We start from the raw sequence: 20,689 nt of genomic DNA on the forward strand, positions 1-20,689 counted from the left end.
AAATGCTTCAGTGGGGTCCTTCTAGCCTGCAAATAACTCATTATTTGACTAACAAGAGCTCATTCAGTAGACAAGAGTACTGGGGTTACAGGGGCAGCTACATCACTGTACGCAGCAGCAGCCCTGCCGGCGACTAAGGCTCCTTCTTCCTCCATCTCACAGGAGAGAACTGTGTGTTCCTGGAGTACCGTGATGTGCTCTAAGTGTCTGGCTGAAGCGGTGCTTCAGGGGGGATACGAATGTAGGAGTCACAAACAGCACCCTTCGGCAGAGTCCTCCCTGGCTGAATTTTCTCAGACAGTGCTGGGGGTAAACCTTGGTTTAATGAACAGCTTTTGAAAGCTGCCTGGGAAGCGCTTACTGGGGAGCAGGGCTGATGACAGTGGGCTTAGCAGAAAGAAGGGTAAGACCTGCTTACAAAAGCTGAACAAACTCAGATGGCAAACACAAGGCCTCGGTGAGGTTGTTGATGAACCCTGGAAGTGCCCAAGCTTGGGCAGCAGCCAGTTGTCCCTCCCGTAAGTCCTATAAGGCCAAGGAACATTTCCAGAAGGCCTTGTGAACACACTGCAGCCAGAAGTGTTAGGTGATGAAGTGTTTACATGGACAGACACCCTTGAAAAGTAGAGACGTTAAGGACTTAAATCTATGAAAAACATGAAATTTCTTTTCCAAATACTGCAGGTAATTAAAGAGTCTCTTTGCATCGGAGCTTTAGCGCCAATGACACGCATGCCAGCCGTGTGTCGGTGATGATTAGCATCCCAGCCAGGTGCAGCAATCTGCAAATCCAGCTACTGAAGCTCATCAGTAGCATTCAAATCTAACATTGCTGCCTGAATCTGTGCGAGAAAAATCGAGGCGAAGCATCATCATTTGCAGCTCCACACCTGTATGACTTTCAGACGTGGCAGTGAATTTTATCAATTGATAAATGAACACGGGAAGTCACTTGCACACACCGTTAGCTCACACCATTGTTATCACTGCATTCCTGCAGAGAAGTGACTAAATAGCTATGGAGTAGGAGAGCTTGGGCAGCCTTCCTCACTGGGTTTCTTGATCTTCAGATGCACACAACTTCAGGTCCGTCAGGTAAAGTAAAATCCTAGGGTAGAAGTAATGTGGTCACTGTGGTCTCTGACCCCGAGAAGAGGACAAGTGTAGCTGCAGCCTGAAGAAAGAGGTCTCTAAGGCAAAGGAGCATAAAGGGGGCTTAGGCACAGGCAGCGTTGTCTCGCTGTACAATAATTACCTCCTACTTTACCAGCTGTGGTTCAGAAAGGCAGGGACATTGGGAAGGTACGTTTCACATCGCTCACTTCATCCACCAGCTTGTTACTGCAGGGATCAATTGCATGAAGTAAATCCTTGCCAAAGCCAGTCGCCAAAACACGTTAACATTTTTTGTAAACAAAGGAGGGAAATGGACACAAGTCTACAGACCACCTCACTCATATTTTCCACCACTGTCTGCATAACTGTCAGCACCCTCAGAAACACAGCTTGCAGTTGGCCTGCCAGCAAAACAAGCGCGTAGGGAGCAGAGGACCAGGAAACACCTCGTAAAAAGCATAAATTACCCCACTTATATGTTATCGCACCTTGTTCATACTCTACACAGACTCTACGGCTTTGTCTCACCAGTATTTCACCGCACAGGGATTTATAGCTGCATTTCACTGGGATTTTGTCATATTTCCCTTGAGGACTTTGAGTCAGTCAAACTCCACTGAAAGCACCGAGTTTCATCTAGTAACGCACAGCGCTAACAGGGCTGCACGTATGGGCGCTGACTTCGTGCAAAGATTTTTGGCCCTGAAACGAATCAAAGATGTCCCTGGATATTCTGCTTGCCCTTATTATTTTGTTCACTGCAGAAGCCAAACCTACTGCCCTAGCTACTGCACAGCGCTTGTTCAGCTTGGCTCTCCACCACATTTGTGCAGGTAACACACTGGTCCCAACAATGCACCTCCTTTTTGCCAGACACATTACCAACAGCACAACCAGCAGGCTGGAGACTCCAGTTCAAGTATGTACCTTTTAAACCCTTCACTACACAGAGCTTTTAATCAAGCAGTGCAGAATACACATACACAAGGCATTACTTTCCTCCAGTAACAAAGGATTTTTGCAATTTTCACCTGCAAAAGGAAGGGGCTGGAGTTCCCTGCTCTACAACAGAGTTCTGCTGTGACACTGAACAAGCTGCCAGGTGCACTTGTGCCTCCATCTCAGCCCTAAAAAACGTCTGCTTTGCCTTTAACCTTAGTGCAACCTATTATCTCCTGAGCCAGGTGTAAGAACAGCCAAATCAAGGGTTGCTTCCAGACAGTATGTCCTGTTTTAACTGAACTCGAGCTATTTTGATAGTGAAGTCAGTAACTTTGTCCAAGACACACAAGATTAACAACATGCATTACTGCTGAAACTCAGCACTTTGATTTAAAAGGCTCCTAGCATGCTGCATGTGAAAACAAGGACTGAAGGTGAAGATGCATGGAAGGTGAGCAACAGTAATACATCAAGCTAGAAAGATCCCAGCGAGTGGTACAGGGACAGGACTGGCACAGCTAAAAATAGTCTATGTACTGAGCTTCCTGATGCAGCATGACAGGTTCCTCCAGCCTCCCAGGAAGAGTATGCTGGATGAAGCTGAGGTCAGTTTGCTAAAGAACACTAAGCATAACACTATTTTTTTAACAAAGAAGCAGACACAGGAGTAGTTTACACTGGAGTAGGAAACCACTGCTTAATTTAGCTCTGCTGGCTGCTTCTGCTCGCTCACTTCTAGCCAGAGAGGAAGCATGGGGCTTGTGTAAATCTGAAGCACTCCAAACCAAACTCAGAGGGGACCTGGTTGCGTGCAGCCCTCCTGGCAGCCGCTGGCATAGAGCTGCCCTTCCCTCTGGAGCCAGAAATGGTGTCAGTCCGCACTGAGCAGCAGCTCTCTTGTGGGTTCAGCCTGATGGGGGCTTCATGCTGGTGATGACAGGTGCTCTGCCAGCTGCACTAAAGTAATGAATTGGCTTAAATCCCCTTCTCTTCTTGCACATCAGTTGGTTTACTGAACAGAATATGATGATCGTGTGCAGCAAATACTTTTTTTTTTCTTTATTTATTTGGTACGGCCCCTCAAAGCTGCACAGACTCTGTTAGTATTTTCTATCTGCTCATTTAATCCAGGTGCTGAATATATTTTTCCCCAGAGGAATAAACACGGTCAGCTTCTATTTTTCCTCTGCTACAGATCTTAACAGAGGAGAAAAATGGTGTAAAGAAAAAATTAATAACCTTTTCTTCTATTTTTACAGGCAGCTGCAACAGAACAGATCTGAATAAGAGCAGTTAACAGCACTCATTAGGTACCAAGGTCTTGGATGAAAATGAACTTCAGAGATAACTCTGCCTTACTGCTCTGTGGTGGTACACTAATGGTACTTCCAGAGCTACTGAAGATGCAGGTCTCTGAAGCCCTCAAAACTTTGGGCTTGAGTCTGTCCCTGTGTATATAATTCTGCTAGCTAATGATGAACTCAGGGTTCAGGTGGTGGGATTTCTAGTGCGATGGAATATTTGGATAACATCGTAACTCTCATGTCCACTGAAGTAAGGGAGGAAAGAGGAAATGGAGGGTCTTGCTTTTTTTTTTTTTTTTTGGCATGATTGAATGGGAGGGAGGATAAAACATGACAGGTGTGATCTAATTAAATCTTTAAACAAAAACTCCTGTACAATTTCCTGATGCCAACCAATTACAAACATATTTCCTACCCTCCAAAATAACTGCCTCATGGTACAGCTCCTTTTACCAGTCTCTAAGCTACCTGGTGTCATAGAATCATTCAGGTTGGAAAAGAGCTCTAAGATCATCTAGTCCAACCTTTAACATCGTACTGACAAGTACACCACCGTGGGGAACTGTCCTGCTCTGCTCTGCTGTAACGGTCTGGGCAAGCCCTTTCTGGCATGTGGTTGTGGTCTGGCAGCAACTTGAGGAATGACTAAGCCAGAACACTTCAGATACTCCTTCTGGAAGTACTGGAAGTAATAAGCTAACAGTTTTGTCCCTGTTTCACTAAAAGATGTCACTCAGGCCAAGGCCCCAACCACAATTAAATTACTCTAACACACACACACAGTCACAACTGGCTGAAAATCTGCCTTGCCAAACACCTCTAGTCCAGGTTCAGAGTGCACAAGTCCACGGACTTCCGTTATGCTAAGTGCTAATTAGCCTATTAACACAGTTGCCTTGAATATGAGCGTGCAGTTCTCCACATGAAGAGGTCATCTGCTGTTTATAAAAGTCAATACCTTTATAATACGTTCTGTGACTGTGACAGTCTTCAGGAAACAGACTGGCAAAGCAGCATTTTTCAATATTGGTTCTATTTCCCTGTGTCAGAAAGGCTTTCTGGCTTGGAAGACTGCCTTCTGTTCAGTTGCTCCAGTCACCTGCATGAGATTTCATCGGATTTCGTACCTGTGCCAGGACAGCCTTAGCAAAGAAACTGTCTTAGCATGAGTTTAAAATATCTTCCTGTGTGGCAATGTCCTTGCATGCCAAGAACTGTCCTTTGCAGTGACAATGCGCCACATTTCATCGATTGTGAGCATATGGTTTAAGTCCCCTTCCACCTTGTGGGCAAGTGCTTTTAATCCTGTTTTACAGCTGATGAGCATGTTAGGGATAGCATTTACTTCTTGAAGGTCACAGCAGAGTCAGTAACCAAGATAGCAGGAGGACTCAAAGCAGTTCTTGTGATGCTCTTGGAAAAAGAAGCTGTGCCTCCTTCTAACTTCAGCCACATGGAACAATTCCCTTTCTGCTGTAGAACAGCAAATAGCTAGGAATAGTCTAGGAATACTGTGGCACAGGAGATTAACCTCAAAAGGACAGTACGTATGGGCAATGGAGGGGCTTGGAGAACCACGACGTTCTGCCTGCAGCCTCTGCCACAGCTTGCAGATAGCAAGAGCTATGCCAACACCAGCTGGCTCTGTCCTTCTGCCTATACTTAAGCAAAGCTCCTGCTGCCAACAATTAACTTGAACAGCATATTTCAAATGCCGTGAGCTTTTTGTGTAAGGACCACGATTTGTCTCAACGTGTCTGTGAGCAACCAGGCTGACCTTTGACATCTTCCTACACATAACCTGCAGGAAATCTGCAGGTTGACTAAAGTAAGAGAACAAAACAGTAATTTGTTTGTTATAAGACCATATTTTCCATCTGCATGAAACCAGCAGCTCCCAACTGAAGAAAGCAAATCAGCATTTAAAATTCAGCTAGTCCCAAGCCATTACATTCTTGTATCTGCTAGCGCCATTTATGAATTTACAAATATAGCTAGTAAACATGGGAAAACAAACAAACAAAAACCAACCAACCAACCAGAAAACAAAACAAAACAAACAACAACAAACCACAAACCAGTTTTCTACAAGTAGGCTTTTTCCACCAATAAAAAACCTACTTATATTATCACCACCTCCCAACTCTTCAGTTCCATATAAGCCATCTAATAGTCTAATCCTGTTCCATCTGCAGTTTATGCATCTTTTTCACGTCACTCTGATCTTCGGAACACACTTCATCATCACAGAGCCTCTGCATCCTAAGCTGGGCTTTTTGCTGCAAATTGGCATGCCTTCGAAAGGCTAAGGGCATCTTAGATGGGTTAAAAAAGTATTCTGAGCTTATATACCTATAGGAACTATTTAACCCATTCTTTTTTGTAAAGTGAAAAAAGCAAGCAAAGTAATCGTGTTATTCCCCATAAATAGCTGAATATCAGCAGTGGGTGAACTGTTCCTCGAATATCCCCGTATGGGACTCGTGTGATTAAATCCACTAGCTGGCCCTGAAATCCTCAGACTGGGACTCTGCTTCAATGCAGCACTGAGACAGCTCTCTGAAGTTCATGTTCAGCTTCTCTAAAAAAAAAAAAAACAAAAAAACCACCTTGCAGCACATCTTAAAATATTTCATGTAAGATAAATTCTTTTTAGTAATGCAAATGACCAGAGTGGAATGTGCTGTGCACCAATCCAGCCGCCCAGTTATACCTGCGACACTGTTAAAGGAGGGGACTCTCTCCTGTACTGACAACAGCATAAGGTCATTTGATGGGTTCCTGTCTGTCTCTAACCACTGCCACAGAAAAATCAGAGAAAGGAGGGTTGACAGCTGTGTGAGTCCTTCCTCTGCCCCACATAATAGAATCTGCAAAGCAAAAATAAGGTCAGGCACTTTCAAATTGCTGCAGTAGGAGAACTGGAAGATCATTTTACATCTAGTTCTAGAAAAGGCTAAAAATAAGCCTGATGTGAGGCAGGAGACAGAGTCTGAAAATGGATTATTCTCATTTTTCCTGTAATGTAATTTTCAGATTTGCCATGTTTAAGACAGCAGAAAAGGTGCATGGACTAGGAATTGTTCCTTTGGTCTTGCACTATCTAGTCTGTAATAAGTATTCTCTTTGCAGTGTTTTACCCACCACTTTCAAATGAAATGTTAATTACCACTGTTACTCAGCTAGAGTTTCCTCACCTGATCAAAGGTGTTAATTTTTTTCTTATGAAATGTTTGATTTTCAGAAAGAAGAAAAACCTACTAGAGCTGTTTAAGTAACCTGATTCTTTACTAGTCTTGTAAACAAACAGGTGAACCATTTATGCTTGCAGGTCTCTCTGAAGTGATGGGTGGTAGCTAGTTAAATTCCTAAATTCTTTTGTTCTGACCAGCTGCATCAGGGCAGCTATTTATTCCTGTTTGTGTCTGCGCCAGGGATATACGCTGCAGTTGCATCCTGCTGCCTGATCTGCATTGCTGTATCTTTGGCAGAAATACCCAGCATATATCATACAGGATGCAGGGAGAGACTGAACAATTATAAACCTTGGATAGCCACCCAGAGCATCTTGCTGTATGGCTGGATGCGTACAGGAAAGAACAGAAAATCTCAAGCCTCCAGGTACAAAATCAGTGATTAAATAAAAAATGATATAGGAAAAAAAAATCATTTGAGGGGTAGGTTATCCGACACCTGCACAGAGTGGTGTTTCTCAGGAAAAATCTAGGTGAATTTGGGTTTTCTCTCAGCAACAACTGGAAGCAGACATTGGAGACTGGACCTGGATTACAGAACCTCCCAGTGCCTGCTGCAGAGCATCTGTGGTCCCACAGGTCGATGTCTGTGCAGAAACAGAGGAGCGTTGCACAGCAAAGCTCCTGATGCTCCTGACACTCATGCTGACTGCCCAGAAAAAAATCATCTTACGTGCTAATTACATTACAGTGATTTATATGCCCTGGCATCCAAAAATGGTCAGAGCTTGTGGAAAGGACTTTAAAAAAAAAAAACTTTTCATAATGAAAAGAGCACATTCTTCCTAATTACTAGTGAAGCCACTGCTCCTAGTAAGTACTAGTATAGGCATTTCTTCTGCAGCTCTCCAGGGTGAAGCTTTGTTTTTTCACGTTATCTGCATTATGAGCAAGAAACAAGACGTAGACCACGGATGTAATTCCCAGCAGTGCTGAGCTTTTACTTCCAAGTGAAGTACCTGAAGTGCCCTTGACCTCTGGAAGTTGCCTTCTGGCTGAGAATTAATTATTATTATCTGGCCGATAATAATTAGCTATTATAATAATTATTATAGTATTTATATTAATCAGTCATTAATATATTAATAATTATAATAATTAGCTATTATTACAATTTATTATTATTATCTGGCTGATAATAAGATTTCTGGTCTGTTTCTGCAGGGCTCTGTCCTGGCAAGATACTCTCCCCTCTCCCTGTATGTATCGTCTCCCAGAGCATCTCCAAGTACAACTCGGGTGTCATAAAATTCTCATTATGCACGTAAGAGAAATATACAGCTGAAGGTAGTCATGTTTGGAACAAAAACATGACTGCTTTAGCCCTCCACCACAGCACTACAGAACAGGAAAGGACCAACAGGATAGTCGAGTGAAACCACGGCAGTAATTGTAGTGGAGTGGTTTCAAAAAGAACTGCTATATTTATTACTACTAGTGCATAAGAGCTCTTACAGAAACTATTTTCTAACCATTTTGTCTCTCTTAGCACTTTAGAAGGGTGAGGCTAAATTTGTGTTTTAAAAATTGCACCAAAAACGATTGGATTATATTACAGGGTGATATACTGTATCGTGTTCTCTGCCAGTCCTAAATTGACTGAAAGCCTCTTTAAGCTGTCAGACTCCTAAGACTGTATCAAAGTCACTGTAAAAGAATCAGGATTTTTTAAGAAAAGAGTTGCTATATAAAGACTTTTTTTCTGATGAGTGTTTTTGTGAGAGGGGCAGCCCTATTGACTGGAATTCCTGTGCTACAAAAGCAGTGCACAAAATAAGCCAAGAACTGGGGCAATGATAAAAGTAGTGTAAGAACACCATGAGGCACTGAAAGCCTGGAAATTCTGTTTTTGAAAGGAAACGTGGTGGAAACTGGAAAAAGCTTTACAGGAAAGTGGCGTTGCTATCCTGATACTCTGTCCTGCCTGGAAGAAGAAATTATCTCAAAGCAAACACCCAGAGACCATCACACAAAGGAACAAACAAGTCAAACCAAACCAAACCAAACCAAAAAAAAAAGAACTACTTTTCACAGAAGCACTGGAATTAAAGCAGAGAAAGCTTAATTTCCATAGGCAGAGGAGGGCTGCAGAGAGCAGCGTTACACTTCTTTGCTTCCATATTAGTTCATTAGAGGGGTCTCTGACATCTGGCCCGTACACCCTGACCCTACTGGTGATGAATGGATTTAATCTCTGGCATGTGACACTGGCGTTTGTGATTCCTGCAGGTTAATTGATTTCTTTTGGCAAAGCACAGCTCCAAGTCCTGTTGTCTGAGCAGCACGACTGACTGCAGAGAGAAAATAAGGCGTCTTGAAGAAGAAATTCTCCCATACCCAGCAAATAACAGGTAGGATATGAGAAAGGCTTGGCCAGGCAGGCAGTTATCATTGCCAAAGGTGCGCAGTGCCAAGTGCAGATGGCTTGTCAGATAGCTTGGAGATGGACACTGGGTTTGAGTCCAGCATGGAGCTCTAAGCTGCTAATAGCAAAACACTCAGTTGTCTTTTCTCTCACAGGCAGACATGCAGCTAATAACAAATCCTCCTCCGTAAATTCTTCCAAGAAGACCACCGAACCCTGTCAGCAAGAGCAGACGGGACCCAGTCGACAGCACAGACACCATGCACATGGCAGGGAGAGAAGCCTTACTCAGCAGTTGCCACCCTTATTAAAGATACTGTCTTACTGTTCAGCAATGTGTCAAACCTGAATTAAGCTGCAGTTTCCAGAAATCTGACGGTAGGATGCCAGAGTATTTTTAACATGGGAGTGGGCATATCCAGAAAGAGTGCAGAAGTCATTTGAGAGAGATTGTTTTGTTAGCTGTTGTTTATGACAACTGCTCTCCCTCTAAGACAGATTGCACCCATACACGTAGGATCAGTAACTGAGTAATGTAAAATTCAGAAACGAGCATGAATCAGACCAGGAAAGGGAAGGATGCTGAAAAAGAGTGCAGCAAAAGCAGGTCTGACGCCTGCATAACTAAGGTTCTTCACTAAGTAGAGCAGTGACTGGTTTGGGAGCTGGTATGCTCTGGGCATGAACAGAATACAACCAAATCTGCTCAGGCTAGACAACAATAGACAAAAATAAACACATTTATTCAGGATAAAGGAGAGCTGTGGGATGCAATCTCTCTACTACTTACTATCACCAAATTGTGTTTTTGGCTCCCTGCTGCAATAAAAGTCACCCTGAGCACCTAGAAACTTCTATTCATCTTGCCATGTCCCCAAGGGATCATCACTACTTGCATGTACAGCTCATGTCTGCCATTACAGGAACAGGGCTGAAAGGCAGCCAGAGCAATTCCCATCCTCCTTGCTCTCCAGGTGCTGGAGGCCCTTAGGAACCCATACAGGTTTCGCATCTTCTCCAGATAATCTGCTGTACCGTTGACCTCTTCTTTCTCTTAGGAGGTTCTTCCTAACGTCTAATCTCCAACTCCACTTACTGCAACTTAAAGCCTTCATATGCAGATAGTAACAAACCAGACACACGCCAGTCATGCCACATCCCCAAAGCCACACCAAAGTTCCACTATGCAAGACTTAACCTTCTTACGAGATGCATGATGAGGTCTTGTTTTCTCCGGCATGTTTAAACACTTCATTACAGGTGGAATAGATACCTATAGGCACCAGGAGAGGAAAAACTTTATCTTGTATTTGTGTGTGTTAGTAAAAGGAAGGTGGAACTGCTCTTACAGGGACTCAGGACAGCATTTTGGCACTGCTTTCAAATCTCTTGCATCCATCTGATAACATGGTGTGAGCCAGAGAGTATCACCCAAACTGTTCACACACTTGTGTCAATTTCCAAACACCTTATTTGCCTTGTAGCTGTATCATTTCTAGCGACAGTGACAAGCCAGGGCCACTCTCTTCAACGTACAGCAAGGTACACTCTACTCTCTTGGTCTGCGCAATTATCACAGGCTGCTAAAACGTCCGCATTGTGTTTTTTTGCCCCACGTATCTACATCTGTGCCATTAAACTGATACAAACACTCGTGCAGTGAGATCTACACGGGTGAAGCTCAGTCACACAAAGTTCCTGTTGCTGTGGATGTCTGATGCAGCGCTGCTGCTACAACAGCACATCTACGCCGTTGTTCCTCTACCACTGCAAATGGCTCTCGCAGCTGTTTCGCAGGAACAATAACCTCCTCCTCCTCCCAGTGGGAGCAAGGCAAAGGCAACCTCCAGTCAACTCCAGACTAGTCACCTGCCCGCATATTCAGCATGCCATTATACACAGGTACTCTTATTGTTCAACAATTAGGAGAAAGAGACTAACCCCAGGAGTGTTTATGTCATGTGGAAGCGTCTTCTGAATTACTGTAGTTGCCAACCGTGAGGTGGTCCGAATCGGTTTCTTTACTGCAAAACAGTAGCTTTTTTTTACAAGCTGTAACAAGGGACTGGGTAAGACTATCTTTAGTACAGTGACCCTTGAGCGCGTGTGTCCCCACATACACAGCTTCCTTCCTTCTTGCCTGCTGTGCTGTAGATTAGAGGTAGTGAGCAGGACACAGGGGGCTGAGATGGGACTCTGGACTCAAAGCTGACCACCAAGCTCTGTAAGGTATCTCTTGCTGTCCACCTAGCATTCCACAGGTCCAGCACACAGCAGCCCCTCACAGATGGCCTGGCCTGTGGCATGCTCACGTACGGGTAAAAGGGGTCTGTGATCGTAAGTGCTGTGCTCCCCTCCAGGCTGTAAGCCAGTCACAGATCCACCAGAGCAGAAGCGTGTAAAGGATGCCCAGCCAGCATGACCCAAGCCCCTGTGCTTCGTGCAGCCTCATGCACTCTGCTGAGCTGAGGTTCTTACCATACAACCTGACATCCTTTACCTGGAAGGACCAAGGCCCAGGGAAAGAGTACAAGCATAAGAGTTCGAGAGAGAAAACAGGCTTTGGTACTTCCCCATTTGCAATTGCCAGGTTACTCACTGTTGTTCAGCTTTGGCTCGGTCACTTAGGAAGAAGAGGGCTGTGGCCAGGAAAAACATCCCTCCTAGGACAACGACAAACGGGCAGAGCATGAGTGCATACCCCAAGCTGAGGAACTCCCAGAGCGGGGACTCCTTTGTGCTTTGTCGTATCAGGTCTGAGATCTAGGAGAGAAGAGCAAGAAAATTAGTCACTTAGATGAAAAATAGACATGATAATACCAAGGGAACACAGCTCCCTAAACAACCACCCACTGAACATGTGCACAACGTTTAAAATGGAAGAGTTTGTTCATGACAGGCTGAATGCCCTTTGCGTGCTTTAGCCTTCCACATGCAGTTATTCTGCACCCTGGAGCCCGGGCACCTCTCGCTGTGAGCAGCATAACAAGGTTGCCCTCTCCCCATCATTCTTCTGTCCCAATCTATTATTCTTCCCACAGCCCTCTCCACCTTCTCCCTAGCTACCTCAGTGATTGAATCAGCGGGTGTCTAACCTCGTAGTATTTAAATTGTTATGAAAAGCTCTTGCTAAAGCTCAGTAATATTTAATGAGTGTCTGCAGCTAAGACAATCACATTTTAATATTGACTGTCCAGCAAACAACTACCCTCTATAAATCAAACAGAGGTAGCAGCAGTAAGGATGAGTCCCAAGGCATTGGCTATTTAAATGTCCAGTTTTGGCTTTGTCTGTGACCTTTTGTTGAGGCAGAAATGCCAGTTGATACCAAAAGACTGCAGGGAATTTGCAGCATAAACTCCTGCAGCCGTGCACACACGCAAATCAGTTCTAGAAACAGTCAAAGCTTGTGCAGCATCTCCTGAACTGCCACGCTATTGCTGATGAGAAAGGCGGTGTAGCAAAATCTGACGCTGAAAGCTTAAATCTAGACAAACTACAGCTAAGTGAAGTGATAAAATGTTACACCCAGGAGAAAGCATGGATTCACAGCCCTGCAGCCAACTGCATTGACCTGGGAGGTAAATGTGTGCGTAGAGATGCCTCAGAGGGGTGAAGCTCAGCAGAAGGTCACAGAGAGATGACACTCAGGGAGACACCAATGAAGAGGTCACAGTGTGCGCTTTAAAGGCTCTGTAGCAGGGAGACTCTTTGGAGCACTGGTGGCCTCTGTGTCTTAATATCCTCCTCATTACTGAGCCTGGCTCCAGCTCCAGTGAAGGGAAAGAGAAGCAGCCAGCCTGATGCAGGAGGGGAAACGACTCTGCGCACGGAAGAGCAGAGGACCGGCTTTCATGACAGCAATGTCAAGCAGAGACAAGTGAATAAACACAGGAAGAGTGTATCTACAGAACTGATTGAAGGTTTTTAGCCAGACTTCTCTGTTTCATTCCCTGCTCTAGAAAGGAGGAGGAGAAAATTTCAGTGCTTCAGATATAGCGAAGGAAGCATTCCTGGCCTCTCAAAGAGCACTTCGTTCACATTGTATAACACACCCACAGAAAAACAGGAGCATTAGCACCAAGTCTCAGGTGAGAACTGATGGCTAAAAAAGTCCTTAGACTGAAAGACAAACAACAGTGGCTAATAATCTGAGAGACATTAAAAAAGTAGCAAAAAGACTTAAATGTGAAAAGAACGCACGCCCAGGAAATCAACAGAACATGCACTGCACCCAGAAGACAGGGACCTCAGCTGGTAATCTATTCCCTCTTGTATCCAGACACCTTAGTTCCCCACATTTCCCTTTCTCTTCATTATGAACCAAAATTCCATATTCAATCAGCTCCTCTGTGTGCAATAGCCAGAACTGAGGCTATTCTACAACAGAAATTGAGAAATTTCATTATTGGGAATGGATCCAATTATCCTCTGAAAGGAGCAGGCAATAAATCACTCAACAAATTGACATGATAGATCAGCTATGGATGATGAAAAGCCAGGCATAGGTGACGTGACATTCTAGGCTAAAAACAGCTTTGAAAATGTAGTCTCCAACAAATAAAACTCCCAATACACCTTGCTCCACACTTCTAATTATGCCTTCTAAGGCATCATATTGACCTTTTATACCAACAGGTCTTGGTAATGTTAATTATTGTACCTTTGCCATTTTTAACCCAACAGAATCTTAAGTGCATGTTTTAGGAACAGCAGTGTTTCCTCCCATCCAAGGTAAAATTCCACCCATCAAGCCAGATGGATTTCTCACCTCAGTTTCCTATAGTCCTCTCACCAATCTCTTAATTCTGGAACTTTTATCAGGGCTTAGATACTGTTTTTGCTGTTAACTTGCAGTCACTATTCTGTGTTGTTCTGTTCTACTCAGTACAAGCCACCTGCTAAGGCTGGGACTTTGGCGTCTCCTCTCCAGAGGACACAGGACGTTATTACAGACTTGTGCTCCAAGAACGACATACAGTTTGCCAAATGGTCTGCTCTGGCCTGTCAATTTTTGGCTTGCAGACTCCTTGCAATGATGGGACTCTGAGTTGTCTAACTGTGATCTGGCAAGACCCAATCTAGAATCATTTTCAGTGTCTTCCCTCCATCACGGGTAACAAAAAGCAGGTGCTGCATGCACAGTCAGTTCCAGTTCTTCAGCAAGGAGTCAGGTACGGGATTGCTTTTCTTGCTCTGCCAATTGGTAAGCGGCAAAAAAACTCCAAAACATTTCTCCAAAACCTGGGGGTGGAAAGTGAGTGAGCTCTCCTGCTGCTTTGCAAGTTTTGCAAGGATTTGATAACATCTTAAGCATGAAAGTTCACATCTTCTTTTCCCTAAGATAGGTCTCGGGCCAAGAGGAATGACTTTGCTAAATACACTTCGGCTCACGGCGTTTTTATAAGAGAACACAACCGACATGTGTTCAGTGGGCGGCAAGCAGCTGGATGGAGTCCAGCTAGAGAAAATGCCCACTTTCTGGAGAACAAACAGTACAGCACCAAGGGGCCTGATCCCCAAATTCCAAATCTCTGCTTGTGTCTCAGTCTGAGTGCAGAAGACAGCGAAGGGAAACTTTATTACCTTTCTCTGGAAGCATGTATTGTATTTTTTGGACCAATGGATGTTCAGGTATGCTGAAGCTCTACAGCAAAACACCTTGCTCTTGTGTTACTCTCCCTCCTGAAGAGCAGGAGCAGTTAAAGTCACTCCCTAATTGTACAATGTAATGGCAATCATCATCTCACTTGCCCTCTCTTATTGTTGAGTGGTACATCTTAATTCCTCTGCAATTGCTTGATTTTTCTACATTTCTGGCTTTGCCTTTTGGACACAAATCTTGCTACATAAAAGGATATTTCCACTGCAGTATCTGGCACAAATACCCGATTTTTATTATTACCAATCTGATACAAGCCAGGTTCTCTCTGGCTCCTCTCTTCAGCACGATTCCTTAACACAGCACCTTTGTAACCCAACAGTTTCACCACAGATGTGTGGGGCTCACCCTCTCTGAATTCAGATGCATGTGAAAGGTTTTTCCCCCCCCCCCCTCAAAATCTAATATGAATGCAAGTGAAGACTAGCAACAAAAAATAAGGGATTTTGTAAAGTAAAAGTAAACAATTTGCTGAGCCTGTGGGGGAGCACAAACATTTGCACTGTTCTTAATGGCATGAGAAACACATTATAAAAGAGGAACTAAACCCAACTATTTTGTGATACTAGCTCTGAAAACTGCAGAAAGATAAAAGAATTGCATTCTAAAACTTGTTTCAATTTTAACATTGGCATGTCTAGATGTTGGAGGACTAAAAGTCAAACATCCTGTTAATCTTAATTGTGCTCTTCCGAGATCAAAGCCACATTTGTTACATGGCTGGTGACAATATCAATAGCTTGCGTTTGTGCATGGTACCTGGGTTTGCCCCATCATGACTTGTAGCAAGAATTCCTGCACTGCTTCCCCTGTGTTAAGCTCATCAGTTTATACCCTTTGACTCCTCCCAGGATCAGCAGACTTCATTAAATAACTGGTGCTTCCTTAAAAGGGCCACGGAAAATTAAAAAAATCGATCAAGTGCTGCACTTTCAATGCCAACAAATGGACTTTGTGTGTCTGTTGGGTGTTAGAGCAACATTTGCCTCCTAACAACATTTGACCTAGCCAACAGGAGAGGTTTGGAAGACTATTTTCTCCATGTCATTAACTGGCTTTCTCTCCAGGTCTGGGCTGCTCAGGGATTTTGTAAGGCAACGCCAGACTTTCTTCTCTCCTACCAGGAGATGCCTTGTACCACGGGCAACATGGAATCGAGAAACATGGCTCATGTTAGGATACATGTACTGAAATGTGCAGGGGTGGGTGATGCCCACTTAGGTGCAGAAATGAGGTCTGTGGCAGAGGACTGCAGTTTGGGAGCACACCTTTAGCAGTATCCCTGACCCCTGCACTCTCATTTCTTTGCAGGATGGATATCCACCACCATCTTCCCTGCTGCCGGCTGGAGCGACGTGATGCTTGGCAGCAGCAAGAAGGACCGGCACCTTCCCCCATATTGCAGATACCTCATTCTGAAAGGTGCTCAGCACCATGTAAGCTTTGTGGCCATGCTGGGAGTTTACAGGGTCTTTGGAACTTGAGAAAGAAGCCACTTAGGTGAGATTTTTAGTGCACTGAAAAGAAGTGACAGAGCAGATGGGACAGGGCTTGAAATACTTGAGTGGAACAAAGATCAGCTCGGAGTTTCTTGGTTTGCTTTAATTAGATACTTTTACATACTTTAAACATCCATTTATCAAAAATGCTGAGAAGCTGCACTTCTAACCAAAGTCACAGGGAATGACAGGTGCACAGCACCTTTTTCTTCTGGAAAAGAAAATGAGGCTGTGAACCCTTGGCAAAGACTGTTTTATATAAGGGAAGTCATTTGGTTATTTTTTTTAGGACAGATTTAAATCTTGTCTGTTGATGAGTCAGCAGAAGTGGAAAGCTTGTTAGGTCACTGAAATGAAATAAATCCTGTGCGGATTGATTTCCAGGTGCTTAATTCTCCCCTTTTTTGCAACTGACAGCCATGTCAAAGATTTGGCCTTTCCATGCACTGTGAAAAAAGCTTTTAATTACTCAGCTCAGCCAGGACCAAAGAAATCCTCAACATAAAGTTACTGCTTGAAGAAATAGTTAGTAAGGATGAGGGTCTGGGGACAGTTTTCCTTGCAATATTTCCTTAAAACATGTGTATCAGATGTTGGACTGTGAGAGCAAACCCCACTTTACCCACCACAATCTGGGTCATATTGCAAGCACGATTGTGGGGGAAGACTGCAGGAGCGATACTCTGGGGCTAGAGAACACCGCTCAAAGCAGCTGGCAATCAGTAAAGATACAAGGAACAATCAAAACCGTGAATGTGCCTCCCATGCCATCTGCTCTCTCCATTAGGCAATGGAAGATGCTGCCTAGATGCACTCAGATATGCTATAAATATTACAACTGTACGCTACGATCCTACAAAAAGTCACTCATTACACCAGTACCCTGAGCTGTGCTCCCCCAGCCAATACTCCCGAGCACCAGCACACTGCTGTTACGGGTTCATGATCGTGTGGCAGGGAAAGAAACAGGGGTAAAAACCAACTTGTGGTCTGATCCCTCAAATGCAGTGCCACTGGGCAGGGGACAGTTCTCAAGAAGCAGGATTTGATTCATCATTACAGGCAATGCTCGCTGAAAACTTGATTCTGCTCTCAAAGGGCGCAAGCCCTGAGAAATGAACAAGCTGTCGGGCAGACACACACCAAAAAGTGTCCTCGGCAAAAGGGAGGTGGCCTTCCTGGAATGGGACTCGCTGCAAAAGGCAACAAGACAGAGACCTCTGTTCCACCCTTAACCACACAACAGCAGTGGAATAGCTCCTGATAGTCCATAAACCAGAGCGATGCTAGGAGAATAACTTGCACATTTGTCTGTTTTAGTGTAGCAGAGTAAACTGGAGAGAATGTTATTGCAGAGTAGCCGTGTCCGCAGATCTATTCTGGAGTAGCCATAGTATTTTAAACCATAAAATAGGAGTTGTAAACCATAATACATGAATTCAGCTTCCTCAAGCAGGCAAGCCTTTTCATGTAGAAACTCTCCTTCCTATACCTACATATTTACTTGGATGGGTAAACATCTTTAAAAGCAAATCACCAAAAAGGCCGTCTCAAACTGGGACAAGAAGGCTGTTATATCTACACCTCCAATTATAACTTTCATTAAAGAAGTGTCTCAGATACTGCATTCCCTACAAATCTTCTTGCCCCTAATCAAATGCTGATGTGCCTTCTTGATACTCTGCACCAGTGATAATTAACACTGTTCTGCTAACTACTTGCTAAAGGAAGGTCATTAGCATTCCTGCTATTTAAGTAGCTCATTAGATCTAGTTTATCAACCTACTCGCATAAGAAAGCTGGGGGAGAAAAGTGAAGGGTGACAACTGATAAGCTTATTCGTAATTTTTTTTTCTAGGTAATAAAATTGCACAAAACCCCTTCAAAACTAAGCAGAACAGCTCACACTTGCTTACAATTAATTATGAGGTCACCCACACTCAGACCTGGTTTTCAGAAGGGGACTGTTAAATGAGAAGATGCCTGTCCAGGCACTTGTGGGCTGTGCTGCCAGGAAAAACAGCGTGCTCAGGCACGGCACAAACACACTCCTTGCCAGACGCGGTCTGCTGTCCCCACACCGCTTGGCTGGAGGTTGTGTCCCTCTGGTAAATCTGAAGAAGTGGCAGCCAAGGAGGTCAGGCCATGGGGGTACCCCCACCAGCTGGGCACAGGGAGCAGCTTTCAGCCCAGTAAAAAGTACTGGGGGAGGGATGCTGACCACCGGCACTTTAAAGCCCCATTCCTCGCACCTTGATGCTGCCAGGTGATGGATACAGACAGGTTTCAGTCCCCAGACCTGATGGATGGTTGTGCAGGGCAGATGTGGAAGAATTTAATAAAGCAGAAGAGACACCAGCACCAGAGCAGCCAGGACAGTGTGTGCCCACAGCAGCAATTTCCCTGGCACATTCAGAGCCTGCAGCAGGTGCCTGCCTCTCCTCACAGCCAGGACTAGAAGCAAGGCAACCATGGAAGGGGAAAATGCTGCTGTGCTCACAGAGAAAGCAAACGGCAGACTTGGAGGAAGGAAAGCCAAAGTACCAGGGCACAGGGGTCTAATACATAAAACGGGAAATCACCTCAAAAATAAAGCATGGAGTTATACTCCAAGTTGTTAAATGGGAATTATTTAAATTCGGCAGGTTATCGCAAAGGTCCTGAAAAAGCTACAGTTATATCAGAATAAAAACTGTCTCATCTAATGAAATACTGCAGCAATGCCTATTCTTATTTGTGAATGAACAGGCAGCACTGATTTATAGGAATTGATCTCTGTGTTTGGCAGGTTGTAAAACCTTCTGCAAACTATAGCTGCCACCCTCGGACTGCATTTGCATAGCTTCTTTGTAAGAAAATCTTAATCCTTTCTACCATAAGAAAAGTTATCAATATTTAAAGAGACATGAAAAACAACCACACATACACGCTTCCTTCCACTTAGCTTTTAAACACTAGCATATATTTGGCACTTTTGGTGATTCTAAGAAACTGCTTAAATGCAAAGCATTCATCAGATGTAACTGCACTGCAAGATTTGGAAGTGGGGGAGATTACAGAAAAATGTGAGTCTGACCTTCAACTTTTACAGCACACCACAGAGCAAGGGAGCAATCGCACATGTGAGGCTGCAGCTGTTAAGTACTTTTCTATGCTCTACATGAGGATTATAAGATCAATACAACATTTATTGGTATCCAGCAAACAGAGACAACTGGCTGACACAGCTTAGTCCTACAAGGACGTATCTGATTCTGTACTAAGGGCACTGCTGGAAGGAATCTTATTGTGAACTCTCCCAAAACTGTGTAAGATTCCAGCTTTATTTGGAGCTCTTTAAGGAAAGGTTGAACGTGGTGCTTAGGGACATGGTTTAGTGGGTAATATTGTTGGTAGGGAGACGGTTGGACCAGATGATCTTGGAGGGCTTTTCCAACCTTATTAATTCTGTGATTCTGTATTTGGATCAAAACATTGCTCTTTTAGTGAGGGAGCCTCAGGTGGAAGTTGTAAGCAGTCAGAAGAAATGGCAGATCTTGAGGGTCTCAGATCACTCACCCTGGGTGATCAGGAGGCTGAATTTCACTGCTTCTTAGCATTCCTGTTATGTCAGTTTAACTTATCCTGCCTTCTCCCTCTCTCTTTCAAGATCTGCACTGGGGTGTTGGCCTGCTACACAATGTCCTCAGGCTGGGGATTCCCAGGACCATGGGAACTGGACTCCCAACTTCCTTTGAAGTCACCAGGAGATGGTTCCTTAGCTCCTATAGCCTGCCTTGGAAATCCTAGATCCAAACCATTTCTGTAACTTGTCCAAGTAAGATTTCTATGCTGCATGCAGGTCTCCCGCCCACCGCTCAGCTGGACAATTCCAGTGGCAAAAGCCTGCAGACTTGAACAATTAATTTGCAAGCTCGTCTTAGTGGAAAATTTGTCTGCTTGTCCTTTCACTATGAGCAGCATTTGTTTTCCTGTATCTGAAAGCTCCAGTTGACCTTTCAGCCCATGTAGTGCAGGAGCATGAGTCAGCCGAGCCAGCCCAGAGGCTACAGGAGCGGGTGCCGGTGCCTCCCGTGCTATGAGTGCTTCCCTCCGGCTCCCTGCAGGGGAGGGCTCGTACTTGGAGAGCCTGCTCCCGAGCAAGAACCGCCCAACAACTACAGCATTAGAAAAGAGTAATTCAAAATTGTAATTAATATTTTCCCACTCCAAAGAAAGCCCAAGGCAGCCATTAAACTGGGTTTAAGCATCTTTCAGGCAGGCAGCCTTAAGTAACTCACAACTTGCTTGGTGTCTGAACACCAGAAGGGCAAGGCACATTTTTTCTACAACCGAAGTCCCTTTCTATTTGTGACACTCAAGAGCCCTAGGCAACGTTCAAGATGAATTGCAATCATTCAGGGTCCTGGCTGCTCCACCTGGACGTCCCTGTAATGTAACAAGAAGAGGGAACACACAGCAGCCACCTGGGAGCCTCGCCTGCATCCGAGACCCTGCCCCTCATCCCTGACACCCATCTCAAAAAAACCACAAAGCCATCTCTCCCA

The 20,689-nt window shown here is 44.4% G+C and overlaps 1 protein-coding gene across 4 annotated transcripts in view; it reads right to left on the bottom strand.

The window, feature by feature from the left end:
- Nucleotides 1–20,689, bottom strand: part of SPNS2 (SPNS lysolipid transporter 2, sphingosine-1-phosphate) — a 136,143-nt gene that overhangs the window by 10,210 nt on the left and 105,244 nt on the right. For 2 of the 4 annotated variants that reach the window (XR_010825793.1, XR_007164853.2), the window contains 2 exons: nt 11,581–11,744; nt 10,923–11,005 (listed from right to left, as the gene is read on the bottom strand). Coding sequence is in view for 2 of the 4 variants with exons in the window: in XM_048067907.2 (XP_047923864.2) it covers nt 11,581–11,744 (164 nt within the window). In the remaining 2 variants the exon portion in view is untranslated. The remainder of the gene's footprint in view (nt 1–10,922; nt 11,006–11,580; nt 11,745–20,689) is intronic. The other 2 variants (XM_066979816.1, XM_048067907.2) reach the window with 2 other exon arrangements.

This window comes from Anser cygnoides, chromosome 18 (assembly GCF_040182565.1).
Source record: "Anser cygnoides isolate HZ-2024a breed goose chromosome 18, Taihu_goose_T2T_genome, whole genome shotgun sequence".
NCBI classification, from domain to species: domain Eukaryota; kingdom Metazoa; phylum Chordata; class Aves; order Anseriformes; family Anatidae; genus Anser; species Anser cygnoides.